At 41.5% G+C, this 16,295-nt stretch overlaps 1 protein-coding gene across 1 annotated transcript in view; it reads left to right on the top strand.

The window, feature by feature from the left end:
• The window catches only part of CATSPERB (cation channel sperm associated auxiliary subunit beta), a 97,515-nt gene extending 82,879 nt beyond the window's left edge, over nt 1–14,636 (top strand). Inside the window, exons 23-26 of the mRNA XM_029911455.1 lie at nt 1,113–1,251; nt 5,072–5,172; nt 7,827–7,901; nt 14,427–14,636. Coding sequence (XP_029767315.1) covers nt 1,113–1,251; nt 5,072–5,172; nt 7,827–7,901; nt 14,427–14,636 — 525 coding nt within the window. The remainder of the gene's footprint in view (nt 1–1,112; nt 1,252–5,071; nt 5,173–7,826; nt 7,902–14,426) is intronic.
• Nucleotides 14,637–16,295: the final 1,659 nt, after the last annotated feature.

Genomic DNA, 16,295 nt, shown 5'->3' with positions numbered 1-16,295 from the left:
ATCCCCTGCCAACAGTCATTCTGGTCCTGTGGTGGTCTCATCTAGCAATTCATCCTCTGGCCAAGTCACATTTTAATTGCACCCCATCTGGTGTAACAAAAGTACAACTGAAAGTCCAAAACTGTTGCAATACAAATTATCGTTTTGCCCCCTCTTGGACTACTATTTAGTTCTTTCTTGAGGCTCCATCTTCAGCCCAACCCTGGGCTAAACAGTGCTTTTATCAGGCTTGTACATGCTTTCCTCAGGGCTGATTGGAGAACTCAAGCACACCTTCAGCTCTATGTTCTGGCCTAGAGGACCCTGTCTTAAGTAGCTCGGTCTTCTTCAGACATGCTGCTATTTCCCTGGGCCCATCCTATCTCTGATTCCTCCTGTGCTATTTCCCAGCATCCCCACACAGCCTCTCCTCTGTTTAACCAGGCCTTTAGCTTCTCTCTAGCCCTTCCCAGCTCCTCCTTTCTCTGCTTGAACACCACTCCCTCAGGCAGGGCCGGCTCTAGGTTTTTTGCCGCCCCAAGCAAAAAAACCAAAAACCTCCGAGACCGTAACTGCCAAAGCAAAACAAAAAACAAAAACAAAAAAACTCAGAGAACGCAACTGCCGAAGCAAAAAAAAAAAAAAAAACCCTCCCAGAATGCCGCCCCTGGAATTGTGCCACCCCAAGCACATGCTTGGTTTGCTGGTGCCTAGAGCCGGTCCTGCCTTCAGGACTCCTCTGTGCCATGCTGCCTTTCCAGGGCCCACCACTGGGATTAATTCCATTCCTGTAGCTTTCTTCCGTCTGCTTTCCCCAGGCCCTTCCCAGACAGGGAACTCACTACCTTTTCTCTCCTGGTTTCTCTGTCTGGGATCCTCCCCTCTAGCTTTCAGTTCCTTCTTTTATCCACTTATCCCCAGCTGGGTCTAATAACAAATCAACTCTGACACATCCTTCAGGTGCATCAGAGTGGGCTAATTGAGCTCTCAGATGCCTGTTAACCTTTGTTCATCTGTATGGGATAGACACCCCCATCAAAGTGAGGCTTCAATATTTAATGAGTGAATTAAAGAAGCAAAACAATCTTTTATTTTAAATGTAACTAAATAGCAATATACAACTTCAATTTTAGGCTTTGAGGATGAAATATCCAGTTACAAGACTTCCACTCCATTTCAGAGTTGACAGTGAGAATGAATATACACCACTGGCATCTCCTTTTTTTGTCACAGTCACAGAGGTTAACCGTAGGACAAACTGGGAAGTTGCAGGTATGGACAGAGGATTTGCAGAAAAGTTCTTTTTGATAACAGACAAGACTAGGAACAAATGTTAAGATCTGTAAGACCTCTCTAAATGGGCATTTCTGCTGGAAGTTTACCTTTCCTTTCTCATCTATTTTCTTAACGGATCCAGGCGAGGACTCCTGTTTAGACCCTGATGTATGTACCAGATCTGTCTCAGTGGTCAAGTAGGACAGCAGAGGGTTGTGATACTGAGCATTGTCTGATTTCACTGTTAAAAAGACAGAGTAAAAGATGCAAGAAGAAAATGTAAAACCCCAGCCAGACTGGTTTGCTGGCTCTTTCCACTCATTTACCATTGAGTTAAATGGGAGCAGGATTCAACCCCCTAACATTTAAAATGTCGCATAGGACTCAATTGGGCAGTCTCCTTCCACAGACACATTGAAGACTATGGGAGTTTGACTTGCACGAGGTACTGCAGGGTTGGAGCTATTGAATTTTTGGCCCAATAGAAGTCAATGGCAAAATTCACAGTAGATAGGATTTCACCCATGGATCTTCAAATTTAAAAATTATGCAAGCTGTTCAAGGCAGGGACGCTGGCTTTAAGTGTATTTGTACAGAGCCTAGTCCAATGGGTCCTGATCCTGATTTGGTTCTCTGAGAGCTATTGTAATCAAATAAAAATTAGCATCATAATATTAGAACAGAAGGATTTAAATTTGTCCAAATTAGGACGCAGAGTGTAATCAAACATATTAGCTGCCTAGGTTAATCCATTACCATTTCTAAAAGAAACGATTGAACAAAATCGCCATTAAATCATTTCTGTTTGGGCCATATATAGTAGCAAAATACCTGGGAACCAACCTCCTTTCTGAGCATTGCTTAAGAACAGTTGTATATAAATAATACAATAATGCTCCTGCAAGAATATTATTCCCTTTCCCTTGTTTCCTGTTATTTCTCTTGCTTTCCTACTTTCACTATGATTTGTTTTTATTCATTGGGGTATCAGTATAATTTATTTTCTAACCTCCTCAAGGCAGGAACCATATTTTTCTCTTTGTCTATCAAGAAGCATGAAAACCTGTGGAGCAACAAAAATAATATTTTTATTCATTAAAATTGAGGCACCATATTATAAATAAAAAGAAATTGAGAGAAATATTAGGTGACTCACCTTACACTCAACTCTCTTGCATTTCTTCTTGCTTGTCTGTAACATTGTATGTAAGAATCTCTCCAGAGGCACTGTTGGAAGAAGTGAGCTCTGGGGAGGAGGATGAAAAAGGAGGAGGGGCAGTCACATGATATATGGGACTACAGACATACTTCTGCACAGAATGGGGAATAAAGGTGATGGGGTGGATACAAAGGGGAGGTGAGGAGAGAGTCTTGGGTGAGTGAGGGGGGGAGCAGGAGGAGATGCAAGAGGGAGTGGAGCTGGGTAGGGCCTAGCAGGTGAAGAGAAGTCTGATCTTGACGCAGAAGTGTCAGGGGGGGCAGTGCAGGGATCTAAAAAAATGAGTGACATGAGCAGAATGGCAAGGGAAGAAGATAATTTTAGCAGCAGCATTTTAGCTAAGCTGAGGGGAGCAAGAGGAGAGGTACTGAGGCCAGAGAAGAGAGGGCCGCAGGAGTAGGGTGACCAGATGTCCCGTTTTTAAAGGGACAGTCCTGTTTTTTGGGACTTTTTCTTATATAGGCACCTATTATCCCCTACTCCCTGTCCCATTTTTTCACAGTTGCTATCTGGTAACCCTATGCAGGAGTCAAATGAAGAGATGACCAAGGCAGGGATTAGAGGTTGAGGGGTGGGGATGGAGAACAGAGGGGATTCAATAGCAGCCTATCCCTAGGTGACACGATGGAGTAAAAGGCAGCATGGAGATTGCAAGTCTGAGTGATGGGGAGGTCAGGGACAGACTGAGGAGCAGGAGGGGCTCAAAGTAGCAGGAACTGTCTGTAATGAATCTTATTTTCCTTTGTCTCCTGTTGGCCTAGAGGGAATCCCCTCAGGCCTGGAAAGCACTTTGAAGTCCTCAGAGGGTGGTGCTCTAGGAGGCCAGGTCATTGAGGTTCAAGATAGAGACTGCATTCCTGCCACTTCCACACCTGTTTCAGCAGACAATCCTGCTGGGTCCTTAGCAATCACATACACTTTGGTTTGAAGGGTTGTGATACCGCATAAGATAAGAGCATTGCAACATTTCAGGGAATGCTGTAGCCCTCAGAGGGCAGAACCCTGTTGATTTTGGTGAAAATCTGAAAACCTGATTTCCACTATGTAAGTGAGAGGAAAATCCGCCCCTCAGAGTTCCCATTTGGTGCTGCAGGTAGAGGAATCTTTATGGCGGCACACATATCCTAGCAGCTTAATATGCTGCTCTCATTGGGTACACAGCTTAGCCTATATAAGTAATAAAGTGTAAAGCCCTTTAGTTTGAAGTTGTCATCTGTAGCAACTGTCAGAGTTTCAGGATAACTGCACCTGTATTTCCCCTCCATGGTCCCTCGAGAGCACCCACTTAAGATTTCAGGCTCCCAGCCATCACGTCTCCTAGGTGGAGACCGGTGCCTCTTTCTCCCTCCTGACAAGGGGTTTTAAGGCTGCACAGCCCATGCCATCCACTGTAATATCCCCAGCAGGCCAGGTCACCTAATGGCCAGCATTGTCCAAGGACAATGTTTTTACCAGTGACCACACAGCTCTTCCAAAGCAAAGTACATTTATTCTTAGCCAAAAGCATCACAGAGAAAACATATAACAAAAATCAATGAACAGAACTAAACATTCCAGAAATCAACTAGAAATCTTATGAGCACTAGTAAGCCAAAGTCTTTCCAACTTTTCAGCAAGGGCTGGGGTCCTCTCTAGGACCTAAGGTCCTGACCATTTTTTTGAATCAAATGCAAGAGACACACACAAGTCTTTTTAAACTCAGCCCTAAACCAGTATTTGCAAACCACCCCATTAGAGACTACTCCTCTGGAGCTGTTTACAATCTGTGGGACTGTAGTGATCACACACACACACATTCTGAGTTCCTGGAGGAGCTCTGATAACCTTGTCCCATGGAATTGCATACAATCTTTGGCCTACAATGATACATAAACATTTGTAAACTTAATACAATAAGGTCCCCAAAGGTACTGCATGCAGTTACACTATCTGCCACAGCAACCTTAAAGTACACTTCTACCCCGATATAACGTGACCCGATATAACACGAATTCGGATATAACGTGGTAAAGCAGCGCTCCAGGGAGGCGGGGCTGCGTGCTCTGGTGGATCAAAGCAAGTTCGATATAACGTGGTTTCCCGTATAACGCGGTAAGATTTTTTGGCTCCCGAGGACAGCGTTCTATCGGGGTAGAGATGTATGTTCCTTTATTTTGCTTTTTGTAATACTGTATAATTGGAGTCCCCAGTCTGTATGTTTCTGTGGATGCAGGGAAATTTTTCAAGAAAAGGGAGACTTTTTTTTTTTTAAACAAGAAGGCAAAAATTGTCCTAATTATCCTTTCTCTGTGATGCTCAGAAACTCAAGGATAGGTGAGTGATACATAAAGGCTGGATCCTACAAGATTCTGAGCACCTCTCATAGTACTGAGTGCCCCTAGCTCCCATTTTCTTTAATGGAAGTTCATGGTACTTAGCATCTCACAGGAAGCTCTGACCATCTCACAGAGATAGGCCTTTAGACTAAATGGGCTAAAACACTCCTCTTCCCTTGTCTGTCTGTGAGTCATAGAACCTATATTACCCGTAATATAGAAAATGGAATTATTTAAAAAATGTGGGGGAAAGAAAAAATGGAATAACTCTACTGTTTTACAGGTACCAATGAAACACCAAGCATGTTAAAAATGAGAGCATATTTAGCTGATAAACTCAACATTACACTGTATAATCCAGAAGCCCTAGCCCTAAACATATATGTAAGTTGTTTTTTTTATTTCAGATAAAAATAAATATTTTGGACAAAAATGGGCATGAATCGAAACTACATATCCAAACACCACTCAACTCTGAGGCAGTTCTGATCTGAATCCAAACTTCCTTTCCGTATAAAACCCAGATCCAAGCACACCCGTTCATAGATCAGACCCATCTATAATCTGGATAAACTGTCTTTTATACCTTATGACCATACCATATGTAGCCTTTAAAGGTGCTGATCCTTTAAATAGTAAAGAAAGTATTTGGTAGTTGTTTCACATATGATCCTTTTGACTATGTTACTTTATAAGTTTTGTTCAAGACCTTACCATCACTTATTTCACCAGCCTGTTGTATATGCAGTCACCAAGATGTTCCTTTGGAAAAAATACTGATTACTAAATAAGGGCATATTTGATCTATCAGTCTAATCTATTATATCTATCTAATCTAATCTATCCATAGATTGTTTTCTAAGCAGTTTTAGTAAGCCTCTAAATTGCTCCTGGTATACAAAATTCTGGGTACAGTCTTTCAAAGCCACTTTTAAATATTTTGCCTAAACTTTTAAATATCAAAACTGCATATTAGAGCTGAGCAAAATTTGAAATTTCAGTTCCATCCCATAAGAAATTTTGGGGGAAGTTCTATGACTTGTATTATGCAAGAGGTCAAACAAAATGATCACAGCAGTCCCTTCTGGCCTTAAAATTTTGAAAACATTTGTTTTAATCCTGAAATAGAAATTTCAGTTTCATCCTATTTTTTTTTTTATTTTTTTTTTTGCTGAATGGAAATTCTGAAAATTTTCACTACAGAAACTTCAAAATGTTTCATTTCAACATTTTTCATTTTTGATAGAATCAAAACATTTTGACATTTCTGAAATCTAAATGTTTCATTTTGTTTTGTTGAAATGACCCGAAAGCTTCTCTCAGGTCAGATCAACATTAAATTCATTTCCCTAGCTTGGTGAGCTGAATCCACATTGCATTGTGGGAGATGTAGTCTTCCAGGGAATCAGTCTACAACTCCCATAAGGCTATGTGCTAGGGAAATGCCGTTTATATCTTTTATTAACTGATCTGAAGTTAAATGTTTTGGGGCAGTTCAGTAAACAAAATATTCTAATTCTGGTTAAACTGAGTCCAAAAAAAGTCATTTCATTTTTTCTATGGAAAATCAAAAATATTGGCATAACTTTTTATTTTTGTTTTCAGTTGAAAAATCATTCTAATGAAAACTTCTCAAACAGCTCTCCTGCCTAGTACTCTAGCAGCCCTTTCTTCCAAAATGCTTTTTTAAATAATTTTATTAAAATGCAGTAGCATTTTATTAAAAATATGTTTTGCGTATTTTAGCTTTTTTGCTTTCTTCCAAAGTTTTCAATAAAAATATTAAAATAATATTAAGCACAGATTAAAAATTAAATTTTGAAAGATTTTGGTGCGTTTGGGAGAGTCCTACACTTTTCTTCTGTATAAAAGAGTATGGGCCAAATTCAGCCCAGGTGTAACTCCAATGAATTTATGGCCATTTATACTGGGGCTAAGATTAGCACTTGGTTTTTCACTTAACTTCTTTCAGAAGTTAGATTGCCCTTTCAAAACTAGGCCATTTATGGAAGCAGAAACCAACATTGGCATCTCCTAGTGAGGTATTCAGGGGACCAGTTATGGCCCCATTTCCTAGTAAATCTACTTAGGCCAGGTCTACACTACCGCGGTAGTTCGACGGCTGGCAATCGAAGTTCCGGGTTTGATTTATCGCGTCTGGTCTGGACGCGATAAATCGAACCAGGAAGTGCTCGCCGTCGACTGCGGTACTCCAGCTCAACGAAAGGAGTACCGCGGAATCGACGGGGGAGCCTGCCTGCCGCGTGTGGACCGCGTCTGAACCGCGGTAAGTTCAAACTAAGGTATGTCGACTTCAGCTACGTTATTCACGTAGCTGAAGTTGCGTGCCTTAGTTCGAATTGGGGGGTAAGTGTAGACCAGGCCTTAGAGATGCCACTTTCTGAGAGCAATCTGCTCTGCATGTTTTGGAGCAGTAGAATGCATGTCCTCTGCCCCTTCAAAATGTAAAAAACACTCTAATTTGTCCTAGCGTACTAATGGGATTGGAAAATACCCAGTCTTTTGATTTCCACATCAGCTGTTCTGAAGTGGAATTGGAAGTAGGCAAGAGTATTCTGTTCCCTTTGCCCCCATGCTGTCCTGCTGCTGAGTCTTCTCTGATAATGAGGGAAATGAAGATGACCCTCCAGATTTTAGGAGCAACCTATGGAGAAAACATGCAGTTTGCAGTGGCTCTCCTCATGGTCTGCTCCCCACCCCATGTCAATTTTACATTGATGCACACCACAATCAAGAAATAATACACTGTTAAAGGAAGATTGTCAGCCCACTGATGGCCCCAATTAATCCCCTGCCTTACTGCATCTGCAAGCAAGATAGGTTTGTCCCTCACTAGTTGCTCTTACTTTTGCCAACTTTGCATGCAAAACTGCAAAAAAGTTTCAAGGAACCAGTTGAAAATGCTTTCTGTGCATGTTTCTGCTCAACGGGGCCTTCAATATGTATTTTCTTTAATTAAACAAATTTTGTTCAGAAAACAAGAGATCCATCAATGCTGTTTTGTTTTGTTTTCACAGGGGTCTGAGCTTTTTCATTTCAGGGTAGCAACTATTCCTGGAGTCTCCTTTTGTAATCTACTTGATGAATTTCAGGTACAGTAAATAGCCCATAATTTCAACAAATGTCACTTTAAAAAAATGATCACAGCATTTCAAATGAAAGACAAGAGCTATCACAAAAGGTGTACTTGCTAAACTTGGATTTACACATTTTATAGAACAGGGATACTGCCCCCCACATTCTGCCATTCACACAACTGGTCTTCCTCAGATGTGTCCCAGAGTCCAAAATTTCCACAGGATTTTGTGGAAGTTTCTGGGCCTTGCAGCTCTCCAAAGGAGGCATATAGGAGTTGCATGATGGCAGCTGAGGATGACCAGATTCCAAGTGACTGAGCAAATTAACAGGAAGTGGATACTGGCAATAAAAAGTGAGTTTCAGCTTCCTTATATAGCTGGCCATTCCACTTTTGGTGGTCCTAAGCCAGAGGAAGAAAGCAAGTATCAAATGGGAACACTGTCCCATCCGTACTAAGCCACTACTTCTCTGCAGCAGGTCTGGGACTCCTGCAGCTCTGTCCTGGCTCTCTGGTCAGTATGGTGCCTGGCCTGCCCATTCCCAGAATTCACACTTCAAAAGGGATTACAAAAGGCATGGAAAGTTAACGAATACAAATTAATACAATCTCCAGTCCCCTTCCTGTAACCTTTGGGTGGGTCAGAGTTTACTTCATTGCCCTTCTTCAATGCCTAAAAACCCCAACTCCCATAGAAAAGTAGCTGGAGACCCAGAGTTCAGTCTCTAAGGATTTTCAGCAAAGATTGCACAGGGTCAACCTCCCCACATTCAAGTCCCAAAAGGAACTAAAGAAATGAATTTAATTAAATAACTTTGTTTCTTTATAGTAAGATTTTATAATATAATTTTTACAGCATAACATGGCTATTTTATAATCCACAGACATTATCTTCACAGTTATACATAAATATAAATAAAGAAAACAAATTGAGAGCTGAACAGTTCAGTCCCCAAAAGCTTAGGTTTAGTTCACCTAAGTCTCAGTTAGAGTTTTTGATCAACAAATCTATACACCCCTCCACTTGCTTATAGGAAGATTCAGTTGGAATCCATGCAGACTCTTCTTCTGCTGAAATCACTGTTAACCAGTCAGCTAACTGATTAACCAATCACTCAGTTAAGTGTATAGATTTAAAGAAAACCCTGTTACAAGAAAATACAAAACTGAGAATAACAAAATATAAATGACTCTTTCCCCATTACTACATTTAAAGAAAAGTTGGTGAATCATATTAGTTGAGACAATTTAACTAGAACAGTTCAGCGAAAATCAAAACAACATTCAAAGCATACAACTAAAGTAGAAGTTATTTTCCCTCCCAATTTGCAATAATTAATTTTCTATACAATATAAATAAAATTTGCTGTAATTGACATTGCCCAGGCTTCCCTTTTAGAGGGTTAACAATATCACTAACCTGCTGCAAAATGCTTCAGAGTTAGGGACAACCACCTGCTTTCTGCTCCTGGCCTCAGCTTCTCTCAACTCTTACAGGGGACATGGCCCTTGTAAAGCAGCTGCCTTGACTGCTTGCCCTCATGGAATCTGACCCCAGCAACATGGAACCTATTGGAACATACCCAAAACTTCCACACCCAAATCCAGAAGCTTCTGGATGTGGAGTGCTAAATCTGCTGAGCAACAATGATCCAGACACAACTCACTTCTACCTCCCCCAATAAGTTTCTTAAAGAGATATCTCCCTATTAGGCACATGGGTTACATTCCCACTTGCAGGGAAAGAACAAGTTACACATTACTTAGACAAGTTAGATGTCTTAAAGTCACCAGAGCCTGAGGAAATACATCTTAGCATGCTCAAGGAGCTAACTGATGAGATATCTGAGCCATTAGCAATTATCTTTGAAAACTCATGAGATGAGAGAGATTCCAGAGGACTGGAAGAAGGCAAATATAGTGCCAGTCTATAAAAGGGGGAATAAGGACAACCCAGAGAATTACAGACCAGTCAACTTAACTTAACTGGAAAGATAATGGAGAAAATAATCAAGCAATCAATTTGCAAACACCTAGAAAATAATAAGGTGATAAGGAACTGTCAGCATGGATTTGTCAAGAACAAATAATGTAAAACCAACCCAATAGCTTTCTTTGACAGGGTAACAAGCCTTGTGGATGGGGGGAAGCGGTAGATGTGGTATATCTTGATTTTAGTAAGGCTTTCGATACTGTCTCGCATGACCTTCTCATAAACAAACTAGGGAAATGCAATCTAGATAGATCTACTATAAGGTGAGTGCATAACTAATAGGACAACCATTCCCAGAGAGTAGTTATCAGTGGTTCACAGTCAAGCTGGAAGCCCATGTCAAATCAGCTCCCACTGGGTCCAGTTCTGTTCAATGTCTTCATTAATGACTTAGATAATGGCATAGACAGTACACTTGTAAAGTTTGTGGATGATGCCAAGATGGGAGGGGTTGCAACTGCTTTGGAGGATAGGATTAAAATTCAAAATGATCTGGACAATGGAGAAATGGCCTGAAGTAAATAGGATGAAATTCAATAAGGACAAATGCAAAGTACTCCATTTAGGAAGGAACAATCAATTGCACACATACAAGATGGGAAATGACTAGCTAGGAAAGGAATCTGAGGTTATAGTAGATCACAAGCTAAATATGAGTCAACTGTGCAACACTGTTGCAAAAAAAGCAAACATCATTCTGGGATGTATTAGCAGGAATGTTGTAAGCAAGACACAAGAAGTAATTCTTCTGCTCTACTCCGTGCTGATAAGGCCTCAACTGGAGTATTGTGTCCAGTTCTGGGTGCCACATTTCAGGAAAGATATGGACAAATTGGAGAAAGTACATAGGAGAGAAAAAATTATTAAAGATCTAGAAAACATGACCTATGAGGAAAGATTGACAAAAATGGGTTTGTTTAGTCCAGAAAAGGGAAAACTGAGGGGGGGGGACATGATAACAGTTTTCAAGTGCATAAAAGGTTACAAGGCAGAGGGTGAAAAAAATGTTCTAGTTAATCTCTGAGGATAGAACAAGAAGCAATAGGCTTTAATTGCAGCAAGGGCAGTTTAGGTTAGACATTAGGAAAATCTTCCTAACTGTCAGGGTAGTTAAGCACTGGAACAAATTGCCAAGGGAGGTTATAGAATCTCCATCACTGGAGGTTTTTAAGAACAGTTTAGACAAATACCCATCAGAAATTGTCTAGTTATTACTTAGTCCTGGCTTGAGGGCAGGGGACTGGACTAGATGACCTCTTGAGGTCCCTTCCAGTGCTACACTTCTATGTTTCTGTAACTTCTACATAATTGTTTTTATTTACAAAAATACATTTCCGCATTCCATCTTCTCACTGTGCCTCCCCTCCAGCTTTCAACCTGGCTGTTCTATGCTGGAATATTTGTTGTAGGTGTTGTGACAGAGATGGGTCTAGGAGAGAGATTTGTAAGAAGGGATGAGTAGTGGCTTTATGAATCAGCTTAGGAAGAGCATTCCCTGTTTAAAGAACAAAGTGGAAGAAAGTGTATAGACATCTGTCTGAGAAGCTGAATATGAGACCTTGAAGCTGGCATCACTGGAAGAGCAGATGAGGCAGGGAGTGATGCAATCCGAGATCAGAGCAGATAGGTAGGGAGAGGGAGATCCATAACTGGTCTTGAAAGGAAGAACAAGAAACTTGAACTTGATACAGTGGCTCAGGCTTGGTCTACACTAACCCCCCCAAATCGAACTAAGGTACGCAACTTCAGCTACGTGAATAACGTAGCTGAAGTTCGAAGTACCTTAGTTCGATCTTACCTCGGTCCACACGCGGCAGGCAGGCTCCCCCGTGGACTCCGCGGTACTCCTCTTGTCTAGCTGGAGTACCGCAGTCGACGGCGAGCACTTCCTGGTTCGACTTATCGCGTCCAGACAAGACGCGATAAGTCGAACCCAGAAGTTCGATTGCTCGCCGCCAAACTACCGGGTAAGTGTAGACATACCCTAAGTGAGCATAGGTGCTGGAACTAGGAGTGCTGGGGGTGCTGCTGCACCCCCTGGCTTGAAGTGGTTTCCATCATAGACAGGGTTTACAGTTTGGTTCAATGGCTCTCAGCACCCACACTATACAAATTGTTCCAGCACCCCTGTAAGTGAGAGCCTCATGGTAGGAAGGATCCAAAGAAGGGATGATGATGTGGTCAAAGCCATGGCCAAGGAAGATGGACATTAGCAGTTGCTTTTTGTACAGACTGGGGAGGGGTGGGGGCTGATTTGAGTATGAGGGAGGCCAGAGAAAAAGAGGTTGCAGTAGTGAACATGGAAGATGCTCAGAGCCTGGGTCAGAGCATTAGCGCAGAAAGAAATGTTCAGATTTTGGAAATGTGATGGAGGCAGAAGTAGCAGGGTTTGAACATAGCCTTGATGTGCGGGTCAAGAGAAAGGAAGGAATCAAAGATGACCCTTAGGTTAGTGAGCAATGAGGAGGCTGGTGATGGTGGTGACAGTCAGGAAGAAAGGGCAAAGCAGAGAGGGTTTCAGATCATGAGTACAATCTGTTGCTATGTTCCTAACGCAGTTCAGTTCATGGCACTGCTTGATTAAGAACTAAGTTTTTAGGGCAGTTTTGCCGGTCTTCCAATGCAGCTGCTTAGAGAACCAAAGCAATTTCAGTGATGGAAAACCCGGAAAGAAAGATTATATTTACTAACCATAAATTTGTGCTTGGATATTATGGTCATGAGTGTGTTAGAAATACTTAGGTGGTCAGATTAGATAGCAACAGCTTTTATATCTTTAAGAATTATAGTTAGGATTTGATAGGCATCAATGACATGTTGGAAAAATAGGTATTTTTTTTACAGCAAGATAGGTAACACATTGTAAAGTCCTAGTGTAGTCATGTCAAGATGTAATTTTACCTCTGTGTAGCTGGTCAAGATGAATCATAGGCTAAGCAGAATTTCTAAGAGGAAGCTGATGATGAAGGAAGAGATAATGTAATATTTAGCCAAGGAAACCATTTTTATGAGAGATGAGTAATAAAGAAATATTATACTTGTTTAAGACTGACTGTTTCACAACTTCAAAGATCTTAACAAACATTAACTAACTAGTGAAAGGTTGAAAGCATGGAGTTTTATGTAAAAGGATTGCTGGGTTTTGTTTTTTTTTTTAAAGTGTGGACTCTTATTTCACTGAAGCAATTGCTAGAATATATTTACAGCCATAGCCATGGCAAATTGCTTTCATTAAAACAGTGGTTTTGAAACTTTTTCTCTGGTGACCCAGTTGAAGAAAATTGTTGATGCCCATGGCCCAATGGAGCTGGGGATGAGGGGTTTGGGGTGTGGGAGGGTCTCAGGGCTGGGGCAGGGGGTTGGGGTGTGGGAGGGGGTTAGGGATCTGGGCTGGGGGTACAGGCTCTAGGGTGGGGCCAGGGATGAGGGGTTTGGGGTGCAGGAAGGGGTTCTGGGTGGGGGGGCCACAGGGCTGGGGCATGGGGTTGGGGCGCGGGCTTACCTCGGGCGGCTCCCGGTCAGCAGTGCAGTGGGGGTGCTATGGCAGGCTTCCTGCCTGTCCTAGCACTGCAGACTGCACTGCACCTCATAAGCGGCCAGCAGCAGGTCCGACTCCTAGGCAGAGGCCCACAAGTGGCTCCGCGCAGCTCTCACCTGCAGACACCGCCTCCCCGCCCCCCAGCTCCCATTGTCCAGGAACCGGCCAATGGGAGTGCGGAGCCAGTGCTCGGGGCAGGGGTAGCGTATGGAGCCCCATGGCCCCCTGCCTAGGAGCCGGACCTGCTGCTGACCACTTCCAGGGCACAGTGCAGTGTCAGAACAGGTAGGAACTAGCCTGCCTTAGCCAGGTAGCACCGCTGATGGGACTTTTAACAGCCCGGTCGGTGGTGCTGACCAGAGCCTCCGTGACCCAGTGCCTTATATTCCACGACCCAGTACTGGGTCGCGACCCGCAGTTTGAAAATCACTGCATTAAAGGACATTATGGTCCTTAAAATAATATCTAAAATCAGTGTTCTCTGTAGGAGAAAAGTATTTCCTTTTATATCGTACAAAAGACTGTCCTGAGCATAACAAATGCAAAATAATGCTTCACAAAAAATGATAGTCTAGAGTATACTAACCAAACTCATCCCTGGTATAACTTCTTTTGTGGAGTCATGCCAGGAATGAATCAGACCCAGTAAACCTTCTGTGAAGCCTATCCGGGTTTGTTAATACATCAAAGTAAGAAGGCATGTGCATAATCTGAAGTTAGACCACTTTTATATAGTCCAAAATATTATATCTGAACTGTTTAGTTGTCTAATTTAATCCCCAACATTGGTCCCATTGAAGCAATGGCAAAACTTCTGCAGATTTCAATGGAGCAGAACGGGGTCCTATGATTGTCAGCTCCCAGGGAACAGAATCTCCCTTTTCTTTCTCTTTGTCGAGCACACTAACAGTATTAACAAATAATAAATAGGACATGTTAAAACTTTGATATAGTATTTTAGTAGTTAGACTAAGACAATATAAGGATATGTTAAATGTTTTCTGTTGCAGATTTATGTTGATGATGCTCCTTTGGCCTTCCCAGGACAATATCTTGTTAGCACAATAACAGCTGTATTAGTAGGAGGCATCATCTTTGTCATATTTATGATGCAAATGTATGAAATAAACATATGGAACAAAGTGAAAAGTAAAGTGAGGAAAAAGAACAAAGTATCGGTGTCTGAAACCTCAGCAACTGTTACTTCTACTTCTTCCTAGGTTGGACAACCACACTTCTAAAAGAAATACAAGGTGACACCCAATAGCAAGTTATTCCATCCCCCTTTATTAAATCTATCTCTTACCTACATTTCCCAAGACGTTCGCTGAAAGTAATTTCCTATTTAATATTGTTATGTTATCTATCTTCCTTCATTGATATTTTTACATATGTAATTTTTCCATCAGAATTTGGTTTCTTTGTAAATGTATGTATTGAAATCTACAGGAAAATCTATTCATTTTCAAATTATTTTATTAGGAAACTGTTTTCAGATGTTGTAAAGAAATTCATTTGTAATAAGGTACTCCTTAACATAAGTGAGAATGCCAATACAGTAAAAGTGTGTAACAACACTTACACTTTGTTATGAAGAGTGCTGGTAAGCCTTGGCTATGCAGCGTTGCAAATGTTGTTCCGTTTATTCACCTCGGCGAAATAAAAATAAAAAGAGACCCGCTCACTACAATATTGACCTCCCGTGGTTCAGCAAATTCTCAGGTCCCGAGGGTACCAGACTAGAGAGGTTCAACCTGTATAAATTACTCAAACTTGTTGTATTTGGCTATTAAAGGGCAGACACAAGAACAGACTTGGCTAATTAGTGTTCTTCCATCCAGTGGTTGGATGTGCTTGCTGTGTGCATGCCCTGCATGTTGCTGCAGCTTGCAGCATAATCCTGTCTGCACTATCCAAGTCTCAAGATTTTGTTGGTCCTTATTGTTATGAGCACTAAACGCACTCTTAAAACTGAAAAAATAAAACCTGTAGTGGGTGAGTAACTACCAGTAGTGGGTGAATAAAGATTCCTTCAAGATTCATAGCTAAAGTTCATTCTTTTTGAGAATCCTCACAAGTTTCTGGCATTTTGTTACTTTTATCTATTCAATAAAATCGAATATGTGGTTCACCTATTTCTCCAGCGGGACTTGATCACTTTCACTTTAAATCTTGAGTATTGGAGCTTGAATATACTTTAGAGTGCAATATAAAATTTAGGTGTTTGAGTTTTAAAGTGGATTGATGGAGCTCAGTAGAAGAAAAGCTGGATCCAACAACATAATTTTTAAAATAGGGAGAGAGAAAGAAGGCTGGGATTAGAACTAGTTGGGAATTTTTTGACAAAAACATTTTTCATAGGAAAATCCAATTTGTCAAAACCAAAAACTTTTTGTGGAAACATATTGGTTTCAACAAAACATTTGTCAAGGATAGAATTTCAATCAAGAGAGGCATGCACACACCCCACCTCCATAATATCCAATTGTTCAGTGATTAGGACACTCAGTTGGATTGTTGGAGATCTACGTTCAAGTCCGTGCTCTGCCTAATTCACGTCAGGGACTTGGACTGGGATCTCCCACACACCTGTTGAGTATCCTGATCACTGGGCTATAGAGACAATGTTCTCCCTTGCATGAATGCTCTCTCTCCCTCTCCCTGCCCCCCCCCCCTTTATATCATTAATATAAAGTGGAACAACTCCAGTTGGTGAGAGATTGAGGCTATAGCCCAGTGATTAGGGCACACTCTTGGGATGGTTATTGGATATTCTGGGGTTGGTATCACCCCAGCTATGGTTATTGGCTCACCTGGCATGAGACAACTCATCTGGAATGGTTATCAGCTATTCTGGGGTGGGTCTGTCATAGTTTTTT

The sequence above is a fragment of the Terrapene carolina genome, unplaced genomic scaffold (genome assembly GCF_002925995.2).
Source record: "Terrapene carolina triunguis isolate 2854851 unplaced genomic scaffold, T_m_triunguis-2.0 Scaffold96, whole genome shotgun sequence".
NCBI classification, from domain to species: domain Eukaryota; kingdom Metazoa; phylum Chordata; order Testudines; family Emydidae; genus Terrapene; species Terrapene triunguis.
Note: the sequence above shows the minus strand (reverse complement) of the source record. Positions and strands in the feature narration are given on the sequence as shown.